We start from the raw sequence: 24,661 nt of genomic DNA, 5'->3' as shown, positions 1-24,661 counted from the left end.
CTTGCTTTAGTACCATATTATGTTCTTCCTTGATCAAATTAGGATGACTGAAATAGTGAATGAGTGAATCGATAAATCAATAAACCAATGAATCAATGTCCACTTTAGCAATAGACATAATGAAAAATTGCTGCAAGACAAAAGTGAATCTAGAACCATGGCAACTTGGTGCGGAAAAAAACCACATTTTCATCCCTCCGTTTTCTACCAGAGAACATCTGGCTTTCCATAATATTTGTAATTAATCAACCAATTAATCAACATATATTTATTGAGTGCTTACCATATGTATGGTGCTGTGCAAGGTAACGTAAGTGTCAGGAAAGCACAAGCCATGAAAATGTAGACACAGTGTCTAGTTTTGTACATATTCCCAATGTCCTTACCTGCCATTTAAGCTTCACCTCAGATCCGCACATGTCCAGCACGAGGTGAAAGATTAACAGCATCCAGAAGAGAGAGTTGTCTTGGAAAATGCAGGATGGACTTCCCAACTTCTTCTTGAACTCTCTTGCTATATCCAAAAAAGAAATGAAGTAGTTTGTTTGTGTTTTTTTTTTATGGTTAAGAATTAAGTCTTGGGGCGCCTGGGTGGCTCAGTTGGTTAAGAGTCCAATTTCAGCTCAAGAGATCAAGAGTCCAACTTGATCTCTTGGTTTATGAGTTCGAGCCCCGCGTCGGGCTCTGTGCTGACAGCTCAGAGCCTGGAGCCTGCTTTGGATTCTGTGTCTCCCTCTCCCTGCCCCTCCCCCACTTGCTCTGTCTCTTTCTCTCTCTCAAAAATAAATAAACATTAAAAATTTTTTAAAAAGAAGACTATAAGACTCACAGTACACAAACCAAACTTTCAGGCTGTGTGTGACCTCAAGCAAGTTGCTCTCTGGTCTGAGAATCGACTCCAAACTCTACAAATAGGGCAGGCCTGACCTGGACTTTCTCTGTGCTCCCATCACATGGGCCTTCCTTCTGGTCCTCATCAGGCCAAGCACATTTTCACACGGGCCTTCTCAAGTGCCTGTATCTCTGCCTCGAAAAGTCACTTCCTTAAGCATCCGCCTTTTCCTTCATAGATGACCACGATTTGTAATTATGTATTTATTTGTGAATTTATTTAATGTCTTTATCCTTCCTAGAAGCTCCATAAGTTCTCTCTGGCTCACCACTGCATCCGCAGCCCCGACACCTAATAGGCACTTAACAAATATTGGTTCAAAGAATGAACTTCTAATCTCTAATCCATTCAATAAGAGAGTAAGAGTGTTATGAAAGTTTAATGAGGCAATGGTGTTAAGGGACAATTTCCCAAAATAGGTAAAATCATGGATCTCATACAAATTTAAAATGAACACATGTCAAAGATTTTATTTATTTAATTCTTTGATTAAAAGAGAGATCTGTAGGATGTCACACTGGTTTAAAGAGAATCCAAAGAACACACATTTGTAGATCAGAAATATTAAAATAAATTTGCAAATAGATGCAAAATTGACTTTTCTATGGGAAGGAAGAGTGTCTCTTCACCAGAGACAATTTATTTTCAAGTTAATAGATAAGAATTATTTGCATTTGCATTAGTATTAGTTTTGTTTTGTTTTGTTTTGTTTTGTTTTTACAAATTAACCTTAATCTCTACTGAGTTATGAAATAGCTCAGTCAAAGATTAGGTCCAGATAACCCCTAGAGGCTACAGCATTCCATTCGAAAGATATCCAGTAATCTCTTTTGTTTATTCCAAAACTTAAACAAAAATATTCCTATAGTCTTCCACCATTTTTTTTTAAAGTTTATTTTGAGAGAGAGAGAGAGAGAGAGAGAGAGAACGAACAAGAGTGGCAGAGGGCAAAGAGAAAGGGAGAGAGAGAATCCCAAGCAGGCTCCATGCTTTCAGGATAGAGACTGAAGCAGGACTCAATCTCACAAACCATAAGACCACGACCTGAACTGAAGTCAAGAGTCTAATGCTTAACCAACTAGGCCACCCAGGTGCCCCAGTCTTCTACCATTTTGATCAAAATGATCTCAACAAGGGGAGCCTGGGTGGCTCAGTCAGTTAAGCGTCCAACTTCAGCTCAGGTCATGATCTCACAGTTTGTGAGTTTGAGCCCCACATCGGGCTCTGTGCAGACAGCTCAGAGCCTGGAGCCTGCTTCGGATTCTGCATCTCCTCCTCTCTCTGCCCCTCCCCTGCTCATGCTCTGGCTCTCTCTGTGTTTCAGTAATAAATGTTAAAAAAAATTTTTTTTAATAATCTCAACAAAAAATTCAAAAATAAGTCTGGTATCATTAGGTTTGTCCTGATTATTTATACATGTGCAACAAGAATATTAATTCTCCATCTAGGCCATCTTAGGTTTGCTCTGCTGAAAGTTTTCATAAGGAATCTCAGATTAATCTTTTTAAATACTCTATTATGTGCTATCTTAAGGCTAGGAAATCAAGCCCAAGAAACTCTGCCTGCCACATTTCAGCTACAGGATTTGTAAATGTGGGTAAATTCCTCTCTTCTAGAGGTGCTCCAATATCCTAAAGTTCTTGGGCCTGCCAGGACATGACCTCCTACCACCTGTAAGGATGGAAAACCTATAAGCCATGTACCAGGCCAGTCTTTTTGGAAGGCTTTGGAAGCACTGGCTCCATACAGTCAACTTCAGTTCTTTAAAAGTTACTTGTCATTCATGATTAATAAGTATCATTCTTAAATATGAAATTTCAGGCAAAGTCTTGGTTGCATAAGTGATTTTTCCAATGATATCTTAGTAAAAAGAGAACAGATTTTTACTGAAATTATGCAAATAACTATCTTGCCATGAAAAGTAAGGAGACTCAATGAGAGTTTCTGAATTTGAGAGATGAGGGGGAGCACATTTAAAGTATTAGAGGTTTGATTTCCCTATTTTCTAGAAATTTTAAGAATATTCAGTTTACATATGCACTTACTTCTCTCTGTAAGTCGATCTGAACAGAGCTCCTTTAATTTGAGACATTACAGTCTAATTTATTAATACCATCTGGAGACAGGAAAAATTTCTACATTCACAATGAGAGATAAAGACTTTCCTGAATTACGTAAACACAGACATACAGATACAGACAGGACTTATAGCTTCAATGCTATAATTTCAGCTACAGATGAAAAATAAACACAGAAACACACTTGCTGGTCCAGATACCAAACAGCTATTCTCCTTCTCTGTAGGCATGACATTCCTAGTTGGTCTGAGCTCAAAACACACAAGTGGACAAACAGAAGACTAACAAACTGTATTCTCTATTGTCTCTCACTCAGTGGGGAGTTAGATCTCCATAAGACATTAATCCATTTATGGAGATCACCAAATTCTCAGTCCCTTGAGCTACCAATAAGGAATTACTCAGCCATAAATGAACCTAAGAGATAAACAAAACAAAAAATTTTTGTAGGGAGTAATACTAAAATTAGAAAAGCACTCAGTAAGGTTCTATTGCCACTTCGAATTCACCCACAGGTGCTAAGAAAATACATGCCTGGCGTTGGTTCCTGTGAGGTGCACCATGTCTGGCAATTTCAGGTGAATCTTTTGCTCATCTTGCTGAAGTCTCCAAAATTATTAGGGATATATATATATATATATTTTTTTAATGTTTATTTATTTTTTGAGAGAGAGAGAGAGTATGAGCAGGGGAAAGGCAGAGAGAGAGAGGGAGACACAGAATCCAAAGCAGGCTCCAGGCTCTGAGCTGTCAGCACAGAGCCTGATGTGGGGCTCTAACCCACAAGCCATGAGATCATGACCTGAGCCGAAGTCAGATGCTTAACTGACTGAGCCACCCAGGCGCCCCAAAGGATATATATTTTAAAGTAAAACCATGACTCTTATACAACTATAAAATGACAACATCCAAGGTTTTATTTACCTCATCGATTAAATGAGAACATCAGTAAGATGTTACAACTGGTTCAAAGGAGAATCCAAACAACAGATATCTTTACAAATCAAGCATACTGAAATAAATTTGCAAATAGACACACAACTGACTTTTGGGGGGGGGTTATTTGCATGTGTATAAACAAGAAATATATGCATTGCTTTCAGTTTTCCATAAATTACCCTTAATCTCTAGAAAATAGACAATTGAAAACAAATGTGATTATAGGGCCAGATAATCAGAGGTTCCAGCATTAGGATAAAAAATACCCAGTCTCTTTTGCTTATTCCAAAGTCTTAACTTCTTCCTTCCAATGCTAAATGTACACACATGTGTTTATCTAAGATTAAGTGCATCGCTCCAACCAGTACTAAAGCAAAGGTTATAATCACATTCGCTGGGTTTCCCTCTGAGTTTGGTAATGAAAATATATTGAATTAGAAGGAGCTCTGTTTTTCACATCTGCAAGTCAGGCATAGTTCTTGGAAACGGGATTTGATATTTAAAGGTGGAAAATATTCGTTGAGGACACAGAATTAGTCTTAACATTTTAAAGTGGTTAAATCCAGTGCTATAAAAATTAAAACCTGAAGTCCTAATTTCAAAAGGGGCTTAAAGAGTTGTACTCTGGATTAGCACTTCTTAAATTTTTAAAGTACAAAAGATTGACCTGGCATGCTTACTGAAAATGTGGATTACTGGGCCCCAATTCTACTGGATCTCAAACTTCAGGACACATTAAGTATGTCCTAGAGTCTTCAATAATACAGATTCCCAGGCTCTGGATTCGGAGGTTTAGGCAGACCCAGGAGAGGGCCCAGGAATATTCATTTTTAATACAAAACTCTCCCCCAAAATGACTCTGCAGTAAGCAAACTAAAGAGTTCTCTTTGGATTCATTGGTTTATGAGGGAAGTCTTCTGCTCCACAACCCCTTGGCGATCATTCCTCTGATTCCTGTAACACTAGACTTAATAACACATAGCATGGTCATCGAGGGACTAAGGCAAATGGAAACAATACTTGTTCTTCTTAGGGTCTGTGCCAACTTCCCAACTTAGTCCAGCTTGGTACACAGTTTGCGGATGAGGATTTCCTTGAGACCTACGGTTCCTTTACTTTCCTTCCTGTTACACGAAAGCAACAAGAAGCTGAAGCCCTGTCACAAGTTTATTTCACATACTCCCTGGGTTTCTGGGTTTCTGGCTTCAATACAACAGATCCATCTTAATGAAAGTATTGTCCCTGCTAGAAGGCTTTGCTCAATTATTCATTGATTCATTCATTTGTCTATTTAGTTAACAGTCTCCTGTCCTTAAAAAGCCCTGGTACCAGCCATGCCGACATAGTAGGAGTTCTAAGTATTGTAAATTAGTTGCATTAATACTAACCATGCTGCTCAGTTACACTAAATTAATCTATTTGGGTGATCACATCTTCTGGTGACATGAGTAATGTCTGAAAATAACTTTTCTTTTATAAAATCTGACTCATTGTCACAACAGCGGAATAGTTTTAAGCACACAGATTTTTTTCTTTCGGTAAAAAACATCTCTATGGTTATGATGACCGTGTACTTGATTTTTCCGAATTTAAAAAAAAGAGTAACAAGATTATCAATAATTGAAAAATGTTACATATAAAGAAGTTTTAGTGTGCCCTGAAATGATATTTCTACCTTAAAATGAAATTCTCATAATACAAGTTTATTTCATATTAGCATTATTGGAAATGCCATTTTTTTCCTTGGGTTAGAATCAATGGCTTAAATGAATGTGTACCGTAGCTGTTTTTCCATGCAGAGGATGAAGGCACTAGATGTACTCTCACAAATAAGAAGATGAATAGAGTAAGTTACACTTGTGAAATTGATGGAGCTCAGACGTTGTGGAAACACTTGGCATTAAAACCATATTCTTCTAACCTTCCTTTCCAGGAATTTTAAGTATGATAGAACGAGGACTGATTCCACCAACAGCAAGGATTACCTTTCAGAATCCACCCATTGCACCTAGAGCAGCTCCTCTGCATAATTTTGATGAAGCACATAAGATTCCTCCTGCTGGTAAGACAATCTTGCCTGTATGCTTAGTTGCGGATACACAGGAATTACCCCCCACCAAAATCTAGTCTTCCAATATCCAACTTTTATCTTCAATAATAAGACATGAAAGTTGTAACAGTTGTGAGTCTCACTTGGCTGAATAAAGTAACTTCAGTCTCTTTGTCACATAACTACGCAGGGCCTATTGTCTGTGTGTTAGAAGGTTGGTTTTTTCCAGAGGCCTGCAGCTTGGTTGGGAAAACAAGACAGAACAAAGACAAAAAAATACAAAGAAGCATAGCATAAAAACCCAGTGGATGTTAATGTCTAGTGCTACAGGTGGGCAGAGGAATGATAGAGGCAGGGTGAGATAACAGACTTCAAAGAAGAGCCTGGATGAAATAGGGTGTTCGAGAAAAGTGCCCATCTGGGAGTCTACTAACTAGTTGCAGAACCTCAGACAAGACAATTACTTTCTCCAGGCCCCAGCTTTCCCAGTTTGGAAATGAAGAGGTTTGGGCTAAACTAATTCATCTGTTCAACAAATGTTTGTCAAGTGCTTGCTTTATCAAAAGTAGCATTTAAGTGCTGGCGACCCAACAGAGAATAAGTCAGACAACCTTTCTGTCCCCATGGTGCTTACATTCCAATGAGAAATACAGATAATAAGCAGGTGAGTAAATGAGAATTTAAGCTAGTGATAAGCAAGAAATAAAACAACATGAATGAGAGTGGAAAGGAGGTGGTTATTTTGCTTGAGAGGGGAGGGTCAGGAAATGCCTCTCAGAAGATGTACAAGGCTTGAGTTGAGGTACAAATGATCAGAAGAAGCCACTAATGTAAAGATCTAGGGGAAAGTATTTCAGATATAGGCCAGCACAGATACAAGGGCCTAAGGACTAAGGAGGGAATGAGCAAGGCTAGTGTGGCTAGAGAGCCAAAAGCCAGAGAGAGAGAGAGAGAGGGAGGAGGTGGGACTGGAGAAGTAGAGAGGGATGACATGCTACAGGCTGGAACAGAGACTATGAGTTGTCCTCAATATTCATTCTTCTCTACTTCCACAATAATGGAGTCATGAGGGGCACATGTCAGGTTAGCTAAAGACTACATTTCCCAGGCTTCCTTTTGGCTAGGTGTGCCATGTGACCAGGTTCTGGACAAAGAAGATGGAAGCAGAAGTGGGAAGGGAAATTTCTGGCCATTAGGAATACTACTACTATAACATTCTTGTACATGTCTTTTAATGTACATATATATGCATTTCTGTTGGATACATATCAAAAAGTAGAATTGCTGAGTCCCTTCTGGGAAGGGAAACTTCTGGGCTTCTGCCTTTCCTTTCCCTTCTCTGGCTAGGTGGGAGGCAGATGTGATGGGCAAGCACATAAGAGCCAGAGATAGAACTCTGTGTGGCACCTCTGAGTTTGGCGGAGCTGCCCTGCCAACCTGGGACTGTCTTCCTTTCAACTTTTGTGTCTTCCTTTCAAACTCTTTATTTGTTTAAACCATGTAATGTATTTTAAGATCTTTCTTTGTAAACATCTTTGACTATAGCAGAGCCAGCACAGCTGCCTTTCAAATCATGATGAAGAGTTGGATTTAATCATAACTCCAATGAGAACCCAATGAAAGGTTTAAACAAGAGGATGAAGTGATCTGATTTATACTTTAATAAGACCATTCTGACTGCTTTACAGATGATGAATCATAGGGGAGCAAGAAGACTAGTTAAAGGCTATTTTGGTAAACGAGGTGAGAAATGATGGTGGATTTGAGGAAGTATCAGAGGATTTGAAGAGAAGTGAACAAATCCAGGTAGAAGTTTGGAGGTGAGCCATGAGGGCTGGATGATGGATAGGAAGGAAAGAGAGGCATTGAGGATAAATATGTATAAATGTATGAATGAATTATGTATGAGTGTGCCCAATTTTGTATTCATTCTACTGTTGACGGGAATTTCAGTGGTTTATAGTATAGGGCCATTAGGAATAATACTACTAGAAACATTCTTGTACATGTCTTTTAATGTACATATATATGCATTTCTGTTGGATACATATCAAAAAGTAGAATTGCTTCATAGGGTATACATATGCTCAGCTTTAGTAGATATTGCCAAATGATTTTCCAACATGATTATGCTGATTTATTTTCCTACTAGCAGTACATGAGAATTCCAGATAATATATATCTTTATCAACATTTGATTTCAGTTTTGTTTCTTTTTAGAATTTTAGCCATCCTGATGAGTTTGTTGTGGCATCTCTTTGTGGGTTTAATCTTCATTTCTCTGATGACCAATAAAGTTGAGCAGGGTTTTTCTGGTATACGTATTGGTCATTTGAGTATCTTCTTTTAAAAAGTGATTCAAGATTTTAACCTATATTTTTTTTTAAAAAATTTTTTTTTTTCAACGTTTATTTATTTTTGGGACAGAGAGAGACAGAGCATGAACGGGGGAGGGGCAGAGAGAGGGAGACACAGAATCGGAAACAGGCTCCAGGCTCCGAGCCATCCGCCCAGAGCCCGACGCGGGGCTCGAACTCACGGACCGCGAGATCGTGACCTGGCTGAAGTCGGACGCTTAACCGACTGCGCCACCCAGGCGCCCCAAACCTATATTTTTTTAAAAATGGGTTGTCTTGGGGAGCCTGGGTGGCTCAGTTGGTTGAGCATCAACTTTGACTCAGGTCATGATCTCATTGTTCATGGGTTCAACCCCTGCAGCAGGCTGTGTGCTGATACCTCAGAGCCTGGAGCCTGCTTTGAATTCTATGTCTCCCTCTCTCTCTGCCCCTCCCCTGCTCACACTCTGTCTTTCTCTCTGTCTTGAAGATAAACATTTAAAAAAAATTTTTTTAATGGGTTGTCTTTCTTTTTCTCAGTTATTTATGGAAATTATCTATGCATTCTGGATTCTAATCTCTCATCAGTTATATGTATTACAAATAATTTTTCCTACTCTGTGGTTTGGCATTTCATTCTCCTACTGGTGTCTTTTTTAATTGAACTTTTGATTTTGAAATAATTGTCATTGGGATGTAAGAAGTAACACAGAGAGATCCCTTGCACTCTTAACTCAGTTTTCCTCAATAATAGCCTATGGCAAAACTATAGTGCAATATCACACCTGGATATCGATACTACCAAGATACAGGATATTTCCTTCAACCAAAAGATACTTCATGGTGTCCTTTTATGGTCACACCTACTCCCCTCCTGCCCACATCCCTTCAATAATCCCTGCTGACAACAGTCTGTTCTCAATTTCTATAATTTGATCATTTCAAGTATGTTAGATAAACGGAATCATGCCTTGTGTACCCTTTTGGGATTGGCTTTTGTCACTCAGCATAGTTCTTGGGAGATTCATCCAGAGTGTTGCTTATATCAATAGTTTGTTCCTTGTTATTGCTGACTAGTACTCCATAACATGAATGTACCACAGCTGTTAAACCACTCACCTATTGAAGGATATGTGGGTTGTTTCCAGTTTGGGGCTACTATGAACATTTGGGGCTACTATGAACAGCTGCTAGAAATATTTGTGTACAAGTTTTTTTTTATGAATATATGTTTTCATTTCCTTGGGATAAAGGCTCAGGAGTATAATTGCTGGATCTTATGGTGATTGTTTGTTTATTTCCTCTACATACATTTAGAACGACATCAAATAGTGTTAGAATTTTTGTTTCAACGATCAAATATAATTTATAAAATTCAAGAGGGAAAGGAAAATCTACTGTTTTACCTATATTTTTGCTTATCATGTTCTTTCTTCCTTCCTGATGTCAAGATTCTTTCTTTTATCAATTCCTTTCTATTTAGATAATTTTCTTTAGCTATTCTTTTAGAGTTGGTATACTAGTGAAAAATTATCTTCATTTTTCTTCATCTTAGAATGTCTTGATTTCCCCCTTTATTTTTAAAGGATTCTTTCACTAAATATAGGATTCTGGGTTGACAGTGTGATTTTCTTTCAGTACTTAAAACACAAGTTGTGCCACTTCTTTTGGGGCTCCATGGTTTCTGATGAGAAATCCACTGTCATTTGAATTGTTTTCCCCCTGGAAAGATCTTGTTTTTCTCTTGCTGACTTCAAGAACTTTTTCTGGTTCCAGGTTTAAAAAAAAATTTTTTTTAACATTTATTCATTTTTGAGAGACAGAGAGAGAGCGTGAGCAGAGTGGGGGCAGAGAGAGAGGGAGACACAGAATCCAAAGCAGGCTCCAGGCTCTGAGCTGTCATCACAGAGCCCAATGAGGGGATGGAACTCACAAACCTTGAGAGCACGACCTGAGCTGAAGTCGGAAGCCTAACCGACTGGGCCACCCAGGTGTTCCCAAACTGGGTAATTTCTATTTTCTACCTAGTACATCATTGATTCCTGTCTCCCCCTTCATTCTGTTGTTGAGCCATCCACTGAATTTTGTACTTAGATGATTTTGTACTTGTATTTTTCAGTTCCAAAATTTTAATTTGGTTTCTCATTATATGTTCTATCTTTGTATGTGTGGAAACTTTCTGTTTCTTGGCTGAGATTTTATATTTTTTAATTTGTTTCAGATGATGTTTTAATTGTTTGTGGAAGCATTTTTATGATGTCTTCTTTAAAGATTCTGTCCAATAATTCTAAGATCTCTGTCATCTTGGTGTTGGAATCTATTCATTGTCTTTTTAATTTAGTTTGAGGTCTTCCTGGTTCTTGGTATGGTGAATGACTTTCAATAGGAACTTTGACATTTTGGGTATTATGCCATGAGACTCTGGTTCTTATTTAAATGTTTTAGCTGGTTCCTCTGACACCTATTTATTCCTTATGCATTTGAGGAGCAAGCCAAATTGGCGGTGAGAACACCTTGGTTATGTATTATTTGATTTCATTTGCTAATATTTTTACCATTTTGTTCCTCTGTGAGGCTGGCCTAAATTTTCCTTTCCTTTAATGTTTTCCTTTTGCTTTAGTATCAAAGTTAGTCTTGCCTCAATAAGTGACTGCTATCTTTTTATATTCTCTGGAAGAGTTTGGATAAAATTGGTATTATTTCTTTCCTAAATGTTTGGAAGAATTTGTCAGTGCAACTATTTGAATCTGTGGTTTTCTTTGGGGGTGTATTTATATTTTTAGGTTTAATTTCTTTAACAGGACTATTTTGATTATCTCTTTTGTCTGGGTTGGTTTAGTAAATTAACTTTGTCCAAGAAATTTGTCCATTTCATCTAAAATCTCAAATTTACTGGAATGAAATTATTTACAATATCCTCTAATTATTTTTGTAGTATCTGTAGGATCTGTGATGATGTGTTTTCATTCCTGATGGTTACTTCTGCCTTTCTCTTTTTTGTTGATCAACCTCTCCAGTTTATCAATTTTATAGTAATTTTTAAAGAATCAAATTATGACGCTATTGATCCTTTCTGCTATATTTTCTATTTAATTGTCATCTGCTCTTATTTTTATTATTTCTTCCTTCTATTTACTTTTTTGGGGTTTAATTTTCCCTTTTAAAAAAACTTATTGGTAATATACTTAGGTCACTAATTTTCAACTGTTATTTGTTTCTGATATAAAAATTGAAGGTTATGAATTTCACACAAAGCACTATCGTAGCCAGAAAAAGCCTTGTTTGTTACATCATATTTTCATTATCATTTAATTTAAAATATTTCTAATTTCTTCTTTGACCCATGGAATATTTAGAAGTGTATAGATTTCAGTACTTTCTAGTTATATTTTTTATTACTGATTTCCAACCTAATCCCACTGTTTAGAGAACACACACTGCATGCTTTCAATTATTTGAAATCTGAGTTATTTTATGACCCTACCAAGTGATCAACTTAGGTGAACGTGCATTTTTTTATTTGTTAGGTAGGGTATTCTGAATATATTCAATTAGGTCCATTTAATTATGTTACTCAAATTTATGTCTCTGTTAATTTTTTGCCCATTTATTCTATCAGTTGCTAAGAGAGTTTTGCTAAAGTCTCAAACTATGGTTGTATAATTGTTAATTTCTTTTCCCTTTTTTTAGTTCCATCAGTTTTTTTGTTCCTATTACACATACTTATAATTTACTCCTTTACAGAAGGAATGTATTTTCTCACCGAAAGAATTAAGTGCACAATGATTTTAAGCAGGAGTGCACAGTTTCTCTAGAAAGGACCAGATAGGAAATATATTATAAGCATTGCATACCACATACAATTTCTGTAATGTATTCTTCTTTTTTTGTTTTGTTTTGTTCTGTTTTGTTTGCAACCCTTAAAAAATATAAAAACCATTCTTAGCTTAAGGACCGTACAAAATCAGACCACAGGATAGATTATACCTCTGGACCATAGTTTGAAACCCCCTGACTTTAAGTATTAAAGTTCAGTGTGTTCCAGTAATTATACCAAGAGCCAAATGAAACAAAAATCAATGCATATATTTGTATGCCTACTATATGCCCAGATTCCAAAATTTTATTCTTTGCCTTTTTAATATTAAGAAATATCTCTGAGTTCTTTTTTCCCACTCTGAGATCTTTTAATGTAAAACAATTTTTCTGGAATCACATCCTCTGGAACATATTCGTTCTATCATCACAACCACTTTCCTCATCTATGTCAAAAATTAACCTTAACTAAGTGCTTCTGGCTGCATTACTAGAGTCTTTTGAATGGTGGCAGTGTCAACATTCTCACAATCACTTATTTCTTCTACCATTTACTTACAATTGATTTCCATTTCATTTTCAGCACTATCCACTTTTGTCCCTTTGCTACACTTTCAACCATTAGCCAATTCTTTTTTTAAAAAGTGTTTTATTTGTTTATTTTGAGAGAGAGAGAGAATGGGGGAGGGGCAAAGAGAGAGGGAGAGAGAGTGAATCCAAGTAGGATTCACACTGTCAGCTTGGAGCCTGATGCAGGGCTTGATCTCACAAACTATGAGATCATGACCTGAGCCAAAATCCAGAGTCAGACACTTAACTGACTGAGCCATCCAGGCGCCCCACCAATTCTGTCTTTTAATTATCCATTTTTGTAAAAACCCATGTGGCTTTATCACTGAGACAAGAAGGCAATACTACCATATTCTTTGCAGTCTGTATGTGAACTCAAAAATAGATATACAGTGACCAATCACTGACAGACATTGATAGATGTGACAGTATTGGTTTCTAATCATGATATGCATCTGTCATTTATATAGTGATTTTTGGAACAAAGATCTAGAGTAAAGTTTGTGCTTTATGTAATTACTCACAGTTAATATACCGTAGTAACTGGATTTGGACCATGTTTTCAGGAGACTGGTATTTAATTAAACTGTGGTAATAAATTTGGGCATACTGAAACAGTGCAAAGTAAGTACTGCCTGTATATTAAATGTGAATGGTCTAAACACACCAATTAAAAGACACAGGTTGTCAGATTGGATAAATAAGCAAGATTCAACTATATGTGGTATACAAAAAACTCATTTTAAATTTAATGACATAAAAAGGATAAAATAGAAGGAGGAAGAGAAGTGAAAAATCTTCCTTATAAAAGAATCCCTAATAACATATAAGTAGTTGTTCCTCCATAGAGGAGGTGTAGCTTAATTCTCCCTCCCTTGAATGTGGACTGGATTTACTGACTCATACCCAAATAACAGAGTATAGAAAGGGGAAAAATAGAAAATTTACAGTTGAGAAACCTGGAAAGCCCTACCTTAACCAAATGCCCAAGGTTAATATCACCAAAAATAAGTTATGTTGATAGTTTATGTCCTCTGATATGATGTGATGAGGAGAGAACGTCATATCTGTAGTGTTCTACCTAAAAACCCATAACCCCAGTCTAATCATGCAAAAAAAATCATATAAAGCCAAACTGAGGAAATTCTACAAAATACCTGACTAGTACTCCTCAAAATTATTATTGTCATGAAAAATAAAGAAAAAATGAAAAACTATCTCAGACTAGAGGAGACTAAGGAGATTTGTTGACTAAATACACCATGATACCCTGATCAGATCTTGGAACACTAAAAGGACACTGTAAAAACTAGTGAATCTGAATGAAGACTGGCATTTGGTTAATAGTAATGTACCAATGATGGTTTCTTAGTTTTGACAACTGTGCCATGGTAATAAAAGACATTAACATTAGGCAAAATTGAATGAGGGTATACAGCAACTTTTCTGTAAATCTAAAATTGTTCCAAATTTAAAGTTAGTTTTTTTAAAAAAGTCAAAAATAAATGATGGGAAAAGGCATCAATTAAATGTAAATTTAAAATTAATAAAAAGGAGATCGATGGGAAAGCTATACCATGCAAAAAATAATCCAAAAAATCTAAATTGCCTCTATTAATATCAGACAAATGACACAGTAGCAAGAATAAAGAGGGATATCAATGATAAAAAGTCCAATTCAGCAAAAAGACAAAAGAATCCTGTGTATGTACCTAATAACAGATTCAAAATACTTGAGGCAAAAATCAATAACAATATAGATAACTTGAACAACATTAACAACCTATTTTAACACATTTAAGGAATTAAAACAAACAGTTGAATGCTCACTCATTTCAAATGCACATTCAACAAAATAGATTATTCTGAACCATAAAAAAAATCTTACGAAACTTACAGGAACTGAAATTTTACAAAATATATCTCTGACTAGAGCGTATTTAAACCAGACATGAATTAGAGAAAAATATCTAGAAAATTTCCCAAATATTTACAAATTAAAGAACATACTTTTAAGTAACTCATTAGCCAAAGAGTAAATCACGAGGACATTTAAAAATATTTTGAATTGATGCAGAAAAAGCATTTGACAAAATACAGCATCTTTTCTTGATAAAAACCCTTAAGAAAGTAGGGATAGAAGGATCATACTTGAAGATCATAAAGGCCATATATGAAAGACTCACCACTACTATTATCCTCAATGGGGAAAAACTGAGAGCTTCCCGCTAAGGCCAAGAACACAACAAGGATGTCCACTCTCACCACTGTTATTCAACTTGGTGTTGGAAGTCCTAGCCTCAGCAATCAGACAACACAAAAAAACAAAAGTCATCCAAATCAGCAAGGAGGAAATCAAACTTTCAGTATTCACAGACAACATGATACTCTATGTGGAAAACCCAAAAGACTCCACCAAAAAACTGCCAGAACTGATACATGAATTTGGCAGAGTCGCAGGATATAAAATGAATGTACAGAAATCAGTTGCATTTCTATATACCAATAATGAAGCAGCAGAAAGAGAAATCAAGGAATTGATTCCATTTACAATTGCACCAAAACCCATAAAATACCTAGGAATAAACCTCAACAAAGAAGTGAAAAATCTATACACTAGAAACCATAGAAAGCTTATGAAACAAATTGAAGAAGACACAAAAAAATGGAAAAACATTCCATGCTCATGGATTGGAAGAATATTGTTAAATGTCAACACTACCCAAAGCAACCTACATATTCAATGCAATCCCTGTTAAAATAACACGAGCATTCTTCACAGAGCTAGAACAAACAATCCTAAAATTTGTATGGAACCAGAAAAGACCCCGAATAGCCAAAGCAATTCTGAAAAAGAAAACCAAGTCTGGAGGCATCACAGTTCCAGACTTCAAGCTATATTACAAAGCTGTTATCATCAAGACAGTATGGAACTGGCACAAAAACAGACACATAGGTCAATGGAACAGAATAGAGAACCCTGAAATGGACCCACAAATGCGTGCCCAACTAATCTTTGACAAAGCAGGAAAGAATATCCAATGGAAAAAAGACAGTCTCTTCAACAAATGGTGTTGAGAAATCGGACAGCAACATGCAGAAGAATCAGCCTGGACCACTTTCTTACACCATATACAAAAACAAACTCAGAATGGATAAAACCTAAATGTAAGACAGCAAACCATCAAAATCCTAGAGGAGAAAACAGGCAACAACCTCTTTGACCGTGGCTGCAGCAACTTGTTACTTGGCATGTCTCCATAGGCGAGGGAAACAAAAGCAAAAATGAACTATTGGGACTCATCAAGATAAAAAGCTTCTGCACAGCAAAGGAAACAATCAGCAAAATTAAAAGGCAACCAACAGAATGGGAAAAGATATTTGCAAATGACATATCAGATAAAGGGTTAGTATCCAAAATCTATAAAGAACTTATCAAACTCAATACCCAAAAAACAAATAATACAACAAAAGACATGAATAGACACTTTTCCAAAGAAGACATCCAGATGGCTAACAGACACATGAAAAGATGCTCAACATCACTCATCATCAGGCAAGTACAAATCAAAACCACAGAGAGATATCACCTCACATCTGGCAAGATGTAGCTAAAATTAACAAGTCAGGCAACAACAGATGTTGGTGAAGATAAATAGAAAGAGGAACCCTTTTGCACTGCTGGTGGGAATCCAAACTGGTGAAGCCACTGTGGAAAACTGTAGGGAGGTTCCTCAAAAAATTAAAAATAGAACTACCCTAAGACCCAGCAATTGCACTACTAGGTATTTATCCAAAGGATACAGGAGTGCTAGTCTGAAGGGGCACATGCACCCCAATGTTTATAGCTGCACTATCAACAATAGCCAAATTATGGAAAAAGCCCAAATGTCCATCAACTGCTGAATGGATAAAGATGTGGTCTATACACACACACACACACACACACACACACACACACACACACACAATGGAATATTACTTGGCGATCAAAAAGAATGAAATCTTGCCATTTGCAACAATGTGGATGGAACTAGAGTGTATTATGTTAAGAGAAATAAGTCAGTCAGAGAAAGACAAATATCATATGACTTCACTCATATGGAATTTAAGAAACAAAACAGATTAACATAAGGGAAGTGAAGCAAAAATAATATAAAAACACAGAGGGAGACAAACCATAAGAGACTCTTAAATACAGAGAATAAACTGAGGGTTGTTGGCAGGGTGGTGAGTGGGGGGATGGGCTAAATGGGTAAGGGACATTAAGCAGGACACTTGCTGGGATGAGCACTGGGTGTTATATGTAAGTGATGAATCACTAAATTTTATTCCTGAAATCATTAATAATAATAATAATAATAAAATATTAAAATATTTTTAATTGAATGAAAATAATAAAACATATCAAAATTTATAGAATGCAACTAAAATACTATTTATAGAGAAAATTATAGCATTAGATGCTTATACTAGAAAGGAAGATAGATCTCAAACTAATTATCTAAGTTCCTACTTCAAGAATCTAGGAAAAGAAAAGCAAATCATACCCAAAGCAAGCAGAAGGAAGTAAATAACAGAAATGAAAGTAAAGGAGCAGCTAGGTGGCTCAGTCAGTTAAGTGTCTGACTTTGGCTCAGGTCCTGCTCTTGTAGTTCATGAGCTCGAGCCCTGCCTTGGGCTCTGTGCTGACAGCTCAGAGCCTGGACCCTGCTTCAGATTCTGTGTCTCCCACTCTCTCTGCCCCTCCCCTGCTTGTCCTCTGTCTGTCTCTCTCTCTCAAAATAAATAAAAACATTAAATTTGTTTTTCAAATTTAAAAAATAAAAAAGAAATGAAGGTAAAAAGCAATGAAATTGAGAATAGATAAAAATAGAGAAAATTACTGAAACCAAATCTGTTTCTTGGAAAATATCAACAAACTTGGTAAACCTCTAGCCTAACAAAGGACTACCAAAGATAAAAAGAGAGAAGGAACAAATTACCACTATCATGAATGAAAGAGGAGTCATCATTACAAATCCTATAGATATTTAAAGGTTGATATGGGAACATTATAAATACCTTTATGCCCATAAATTGGACACCTTAGACTAATGGACAAATTCTTTAAAAGACACATGCTACTGAAGCTCATCAAGAAGAAATAGATAACCTGATTAGTCCTATATCTATTAAGGAAATTTAATTTGAACTTAAAAACTTTCTTAGAAAGAAAACACAAGTTCCAGATGGCATCCCTGGTGAATTCTACCAAACAATCAAGAAAGAAATATTACCAATTCTACTACAAATTCTTCTAGAAAATAGAATACAACACTCCTCAGACCATTTTATGAAGCCAGCATCACCCTGATATCACAACTAGACAGACATTAGAGGACAAGAAAACCACAGCCTATTCTTCTTCATGAAAATAGATATAAAAATGTCCCACAAATATGAGCAAATTGGAATACCACAATATTAAAGAAATAATACATCATGACCATGTAGGGTTTATCCTAAGAATGCAAGACTGTTGCAACATTTAAAAATCAATCAATGTAAATCATCGTATCAACAAACTGAAGAAGAAAAACCATATGACCATCTCCATCTCAACAAATAAAAATAAAATAAAATTCAACATGCATTAAATAATAATTTTAAAAAACCTAAGGGAAATATAATATAAAGGAACTTTCTCAGCCTAATATAGGACATCTACAGCTAAAATCATACTTAATAGTGAAAGATCAACTGCTTTCTATGTAAAATCAGAAACAAGGCAAAGATGTCTACTTTCACCACATCTATTTAACATTGTATGGAAGGTCCTTGCCAATACAATGAGGTAAGAAAAAGAATAAAGGTATGCAGATAGAAAATAAAATTTTAACTGTCTCTATTTGTAAACAGCATGATAACTACAAAGAACATTTGAAAGAATCTACAAAAAAGCACTGAGAAAATGAATAAGAGAGTTTAGCATGGTTTCAGGATACCAGATAAATATATAAAAATTAATTGAATTTCTATATACTAGAAATCAACAATTGGAAATTGAATTTTAAAAAACAATGCCAGGGTCCCTGGCATGTTCAGTCAATAGAGCACGTGACTCTTGATCTTGGGGTCAAAGGTAAGCCATGTTCATGGATTAGAAGACTCTGTATTGTTATGTTAATCATCCAAAGTTGTGCAATCCATATTAATTCAATGCAATCCATATTAAGATCAATTGAATATATGGGTAGAAACTGACAAGCCAATTCTAAAATTTATATGGAAAAGCAAAGATGCAAAATAATTTTGAAAAAGAAAAGTAACGTTGGAGAACTTAGGTTATTTGAGTTAGTATAAAGTTCTAGTTATCAAGACAATGTGGTATTAGCAAAAGGATGAATATTGAGATCAATAGAACAAAACAGAGAGTTCAGGAGTAAACCTACATAAACATGGTCAATTTATTCTAAACAAGGACATGAAGGCAATTCAACGGAGAAAGGATAATCATTTCAGCAAATGGTGCTGAAACAGTTGAAATAGTTATTTAGAGAACCTTGACCCATACCTTGCACCATGTATAAAAATTTACTTGGAATAGATCATAGAACTAAATGTAAAGCCTAAAACTAAAAAAAGCTTTTAGAAGAAAACAAAGGGGGAAACTTTTTGTTTCCTCAGATTAGGCAAAGATTTCTTAAGTACCACAAATCCATAAAAGTAAAAAATTAACATATTGGACTTCATCAAAATTTAAAATTTCCTCTCTTTGAAAGACAATATTAAGAAAATGAAAGGAAAAGCTACAGATGAGGAGTTAATATTTCAAAACACATATTTGACAAAGAATTTTTGTCCAGAATATACAAAGAACTCTTATTGAAACTCAATAAGAAAATAAATAACCCAATCACCTATTGGACAAAAGACTAGAACAGAAATTTTACCAAAGAAGATATACAGATGGTAGATCGGTGAATGAAAGCGTGCTTAACATCATTAGATACTAGGGAAATACAAATTAAAATAAGTCTTAATATATTTAAGATAATTAAAATCATACCAAGCTTCTTTTCTAACCACAATGGTATGAAACTAGAAATCAATTACAAGAGAAAAACTGGAAAATTCACAAATATGTGCAATTTAAACAACCAATGGGTCGAAGGAGAAATCAAAAGGGAAATTAAAAAATACCTTGAGACAAAAATTGAAACATAACATGCCAAAACATACAGGATGCAACAAAAGCAGTTCTAAGTTCATAGCAATAAACATATATACTAAGAAAACAGAAAGATCTCAAATAAACAACCTAACTTTATACCTCAATGAACTAGAAAAAGAAGAACAAACTAAGTCCAAAGTTATAAGGAAGGAAATAACAAAGATCAGAGTGGAAACAAATAAAATAGAGACAAGAACGACAAGAAAAAATATCAATGAAACCAAGAGCTAGTGTTTTGAAAAGATAAACCAAATTGACAAACCTCTAGCTAGACAAACTAAGAAAGAAAAAGAGAGAAGACTCAAAATCAAAATGAAAGGGAGACATTACAAATGATGACACAGAAATACTAAGGATCATAAGAAATTATATGAACAGTTATACATGAAAAATTAGATAACCTAGATGAAATGAATTCCTAGAAACATAAACTTACCAAGTTTGAATCATGAAGAAATAGAAAATCTGAAGAGAACAATTACTAGTAAGGAGAATGAATCAGTAATCAAAACTTCCCAGTGAAGCAAAGTCCAGGATCAGGTGACTTCACTGGTGAATTCTGCCAAGCATTTAAAGAAAATTTATACCAACCCTTCTCAAATTCTTCCAAAAAATAGAAGAGGAGAACTTCCAAACTCATTTTATGAAGCCAGCATTACCCTCATACCAAAGCAGACAAGAAAAGAAAATTACAGGCCAATATTCCTGATAAACATAGATACAAAAAATTCTCAGTAAAATATTAGCCAATTGAATTTAACAATGCATATATAGGCCCATACACCATGATCAAGTATGATTTATTCCTGGATGCAAGGATGGTTCAACATATACAAATCAACACATGCAATATACTACATTAACAAAATGAAGAATGAAAATCATATGATCATCTCAGTAGGTACAGAAAAAGCATTTGACAATATTCAACATCCTTGCATAATAAAAACTCTCAACAAATTGGATATAAAAGAAATTTCAACATCATAAAAGCCATATATAACACCCCACAGCTAACATTGTACTCAATGAACAAAAGCTAAAAGTTTTTTTCCCTAAGATCAGGAACATGACTAGGATGCCCACTCTTGCAACTTTTATTCAACATAGTTCTGGAACTCCTAGCCAAGGCAACTAGGCAAGAAAAAGAAATGAAAGATATTTAAATCAGAAAGGAAGAAGTAAAATTGTCTCTGAAAATGACATATTCTATATATAAAATTCTAAATACACCACCAAAAAATGGTTAGAAGTAATAAATGAATTCAGTAAAGCTGTAGGATACAAAATCAATATACAAAAATCAGTTGCATTTCTATACACTAACAATAAACTATCAGAAAGAGAAATTAAGAAAATAATCCCATTTACAATAGCATCAAAAAAGAATAAAATACTTAGGAAGGAATAAATTTAACCAAGTATGTGAAAGATCTGAAAACTATAAAACATTGATGAAGGAAATTGAAGAAGACACAAGTAAATGGAAATATATTCCAAATTCATGAATTGGAAAAACTAATCTTGTTGAAATGGCCATACCACCCAAAGCAATCTATAAGACTTGCCATTCCAATGGCATTTTTTTTACAGGGATAGAAGAAATAATTCCTAATACTCAGAAACTCTGAATAGAGAAAGCAATCTTGAAAAAGAAAAAAGCTGAAGATATCATACTTCCCGACTCCAAACTATATTACAAATCTTTAGTTATCAAAACAGTATGGTATTGACATTAAAAACAGACACATAAATCAATAGAACAAAGAGCCCAGGAATAAAACCATGTTTTTATGGTCAATTAAGTTTTGACAAAGGATCCAAGAACATACAATGGCAAAAAGGATAACCTCATCAACAAATGGTGTTGGGAAAACTGTATCTCCACATTGAAAAGAATGAAACCAGACCACAATCTTATACACAAAAATTAACTCAAAATGGATTAAAGACTTCAACATAAGACCTGAAGCCATAAAACTCCTAAGAAAGCACAGGGGTAAGCTCAATGATTTTTTGGATTTAAAACTAGGGGCGCCTGGGTGGCTCAGTCGGTTGAGCGTCCGACTTCAGCCAGGTCACGATCTCGCGGACCGTGAGTTGGAGCCCCGCGTCGGGCTCTGGGCTGATGGCTCAGAGCCTGGAGCCTGCTTCCGATTCTGTGTCTCCCTCTCTCTCTGCCCCTCCCCCGTTCATGCTCTGTCTCTCTCTGTCTCAAAAATAAATAAATGTTAAAAAAAATTTTTTTAAACCAAAAGCAAGGATAACAAAAGCCAAAATAAATAAATGAGTCGACATCAAAGTAAAAAGCTTCTCCACAGAAAAAGAAACCACCAACAAAATGGAAAGGCAACTTTTTAAATGGGATAAAATACTTGCAACCCGCAAATCCAATAAAAGGTTAATATACAAAATATATTAAGAAGCACATACAATTCAATAGCAAAAAAAACAAATAACCCAATTAAAAAATAGGGAAAGGACCCGAACAGACATTTTTCCAAAGAAGACAAAGGGCCAACAGGGATGTGAAAAGGTGCTCAACATCACTAATCCTTAGGGAAATGCAAATCACAACCACAATGAGATATCCCTCACACCTGCCACAATGGTTGGCATCAAAAAGACAAGAGAACAAATGTTTGCAGGTGGTGGACAAAAGGGAATCATTGCATACTGCTGGGGAAAATGTAAACTAGTAAAGCCACTAGGGGAAATAATATACAAGTTTCGCTAGAAATTAAAAGTAGAACTACCATCTGATCAGCAATCCCACTTCTGGGTATACAGCCAAAGGAAACAAAAATCATTACCTCAAGAGGTATGTATTCCCGTTTTCACTGCAGTATTCATAATAGCCAAGATATGGACACTATTTAAGTGTCTGTGGATGGATGAATGGCAAAAGGAAATGTGACACACATTTGTGTGTGTGTGTGAGTGTGAATATAATATAATATAATATAATATAATATAATATAATATAATATAATATAAATAATATTATATAAATAATATTATATAAATAATATTATATAAAGAATATAACATAATATAATGCTATTCGGCCTTAAAAAAGAAGGAAATCCTGCCATTTGTGACAACATGGAGGGGACAACATGAATCTGGAGGGTATTAATGCTGAGTGAAATAAGCCAGGCACAGAAAGACAAATGCTGCATGGTATCACTTATATGTGGAACTTTTTTAAATGTCAAATATATAGAAACAGAGAATATAAAAGTGAGTGCCAGGGATTGAGAAGTGGGTACAGGTTGGTAAAGGGTACAAACTTTCCACTATAAAATGAATAATGTCTGAAGATCTGATGTAAAACATGGTGACTACAGTTGATAATGATATAGTGTATACTTGACATTTGCTAAGAGAGAGGTTAAATGTTCCCATTAATTTTTAAAAAATAAATAAATATGTGAGGGGTGCCTGGGTGGCTCAGTCGGTTTAGCGTCCGACTTTGGCTCAGGTCATGATCTCGCGGTCCGTGAGTTGGAGCCCCGTGTCGGGCTCTGTGCTGACAGCTCAGAGCCTGGAGCCTGTTTCAGATTCTGTATCTCCCTCTTCCTTTCTCCTCCCCCACTCATGCTCTGTCTCTCTCTTCTCAAAAATAAATAAATGTTTAAAAAAATTTTTTTAATAAATAATAAATAAATAAATAAATAAGTGAGATGATGTACATGTTAACTAGATGGGAAGGAATTCTTCCACAATGTGTGTGTGTGTGTGTGTGTGTTCTCAAACTCCCACAATGTACACTTTAAATATCTTACAATTTTGTATGTCAATTATACCTCAATAAATCTGAAATTAAAAAAGAGAAGGCACAAAGAAATAATATTAAGATGAAAAAAGATACACAGAATTTTTTTAATTGTCGTATGATAACTTTATGCCATGTATTTTTTAATGAAATGAGAATTTTCCTTGAGAAATCTAAATTGTCAAAATTAACTCAAAAAAAAGCAGGAAACTCAAAGAAAATGATGCCATTAGATCATTTGAACTGGTAATCAAAAATAGATTTCTGTGTTAAACAACACATGTGGGTGCGTGCACACATGTATGCACACAGAAATATACCAGAAGGAAAAAGTCCTCAGGCCCTTTTATAGGCAAGTTCTATGAAAAGAACAGCTTTAAATCCAAATGACAGCCCTGCCTTAGTTTATTTTTATTTTTTTTAACGTTTTTATTTATTTTTGGGACAGAGAGAGACAGAGCATGAACGGGGGAGGGGCAGAGAGAGAGGGAGACACAGAATTGGAAACAGGCTCCAGGCTCCGAGCCATCAGCCCGGAGCCTGACGCGGGGCTCGAACTCACGGACAGAGAGATCCACGGACAGCGAGATCATGACCTGGCTGAAGTCGGATGCTTAACCGACTGCGCCACCCAGGCGCCCCAACCCTGCCTTAGTTTAAAGCTAAAGTTCTCTTTTCTGCTTATTATGGATCTTTGATAAGAAATACAATTGCTGAGAAGTCTGTTTTGCTTGCTGTTTGCTACGAGCATTGTGAGGCCTTTCCTGAATGTAACCCGCTGTGTAGTAGAATGGGTTGTAAACCTTCCTAAATGTAGTCTGATATGTGATGGAATGAGTGATTGTACATAAACTAACCGGCATTTCTCGCTTCTGTAAACCTGCTTGCTTAGCACATTCCTCACCTACCCTACCCCCTTTCCCCTTCCCCCTTTCTCCTCCCACCACAAGTAACGGACAAAGCCTTCCCGCCAAAGGACAGACAAA

At 35.7% G+C, this 24,661-nt stretch overlaps 1 protein-coding gene across 1 annotated transcript in view; it reads left to right on the top strand.

Moving 5' to 3' along the window:
• Positions 1-24,661, top strand: part of IQCH (IQ motif containing H) — a 212,145-nt gene that overhangs the window by 66,871 nt on the left and 120,613 nt on the right. Inside the window, 1 exon segment of the mRNA XM_043555092.1 lies at positions 5,843-5,971. Coding sequence (XP_043411027.1) covers positions 5,843-5,971 — 129 coding nt within the window.

This window comes from Prionailurus bengalensis, chromosome B3, assembly GCF_016509475.1.
Source record: "Prionailurus bengalensis isolate Pbe53 chromosome B3, Fcat_Pben_1.1_paternal_pri, whole genome shotgun sequence".
Classification (NCBI taxonomy): domain Eukaryota; kingdom Metazoa; phylum Chordata; class Mammalia; order Carnivora; family Felidae; genus Prionailurus; species Prionailurus bengalensis.
This window is presented reverse-complemented; position numbering and strand designations above follow the sequence as displayed.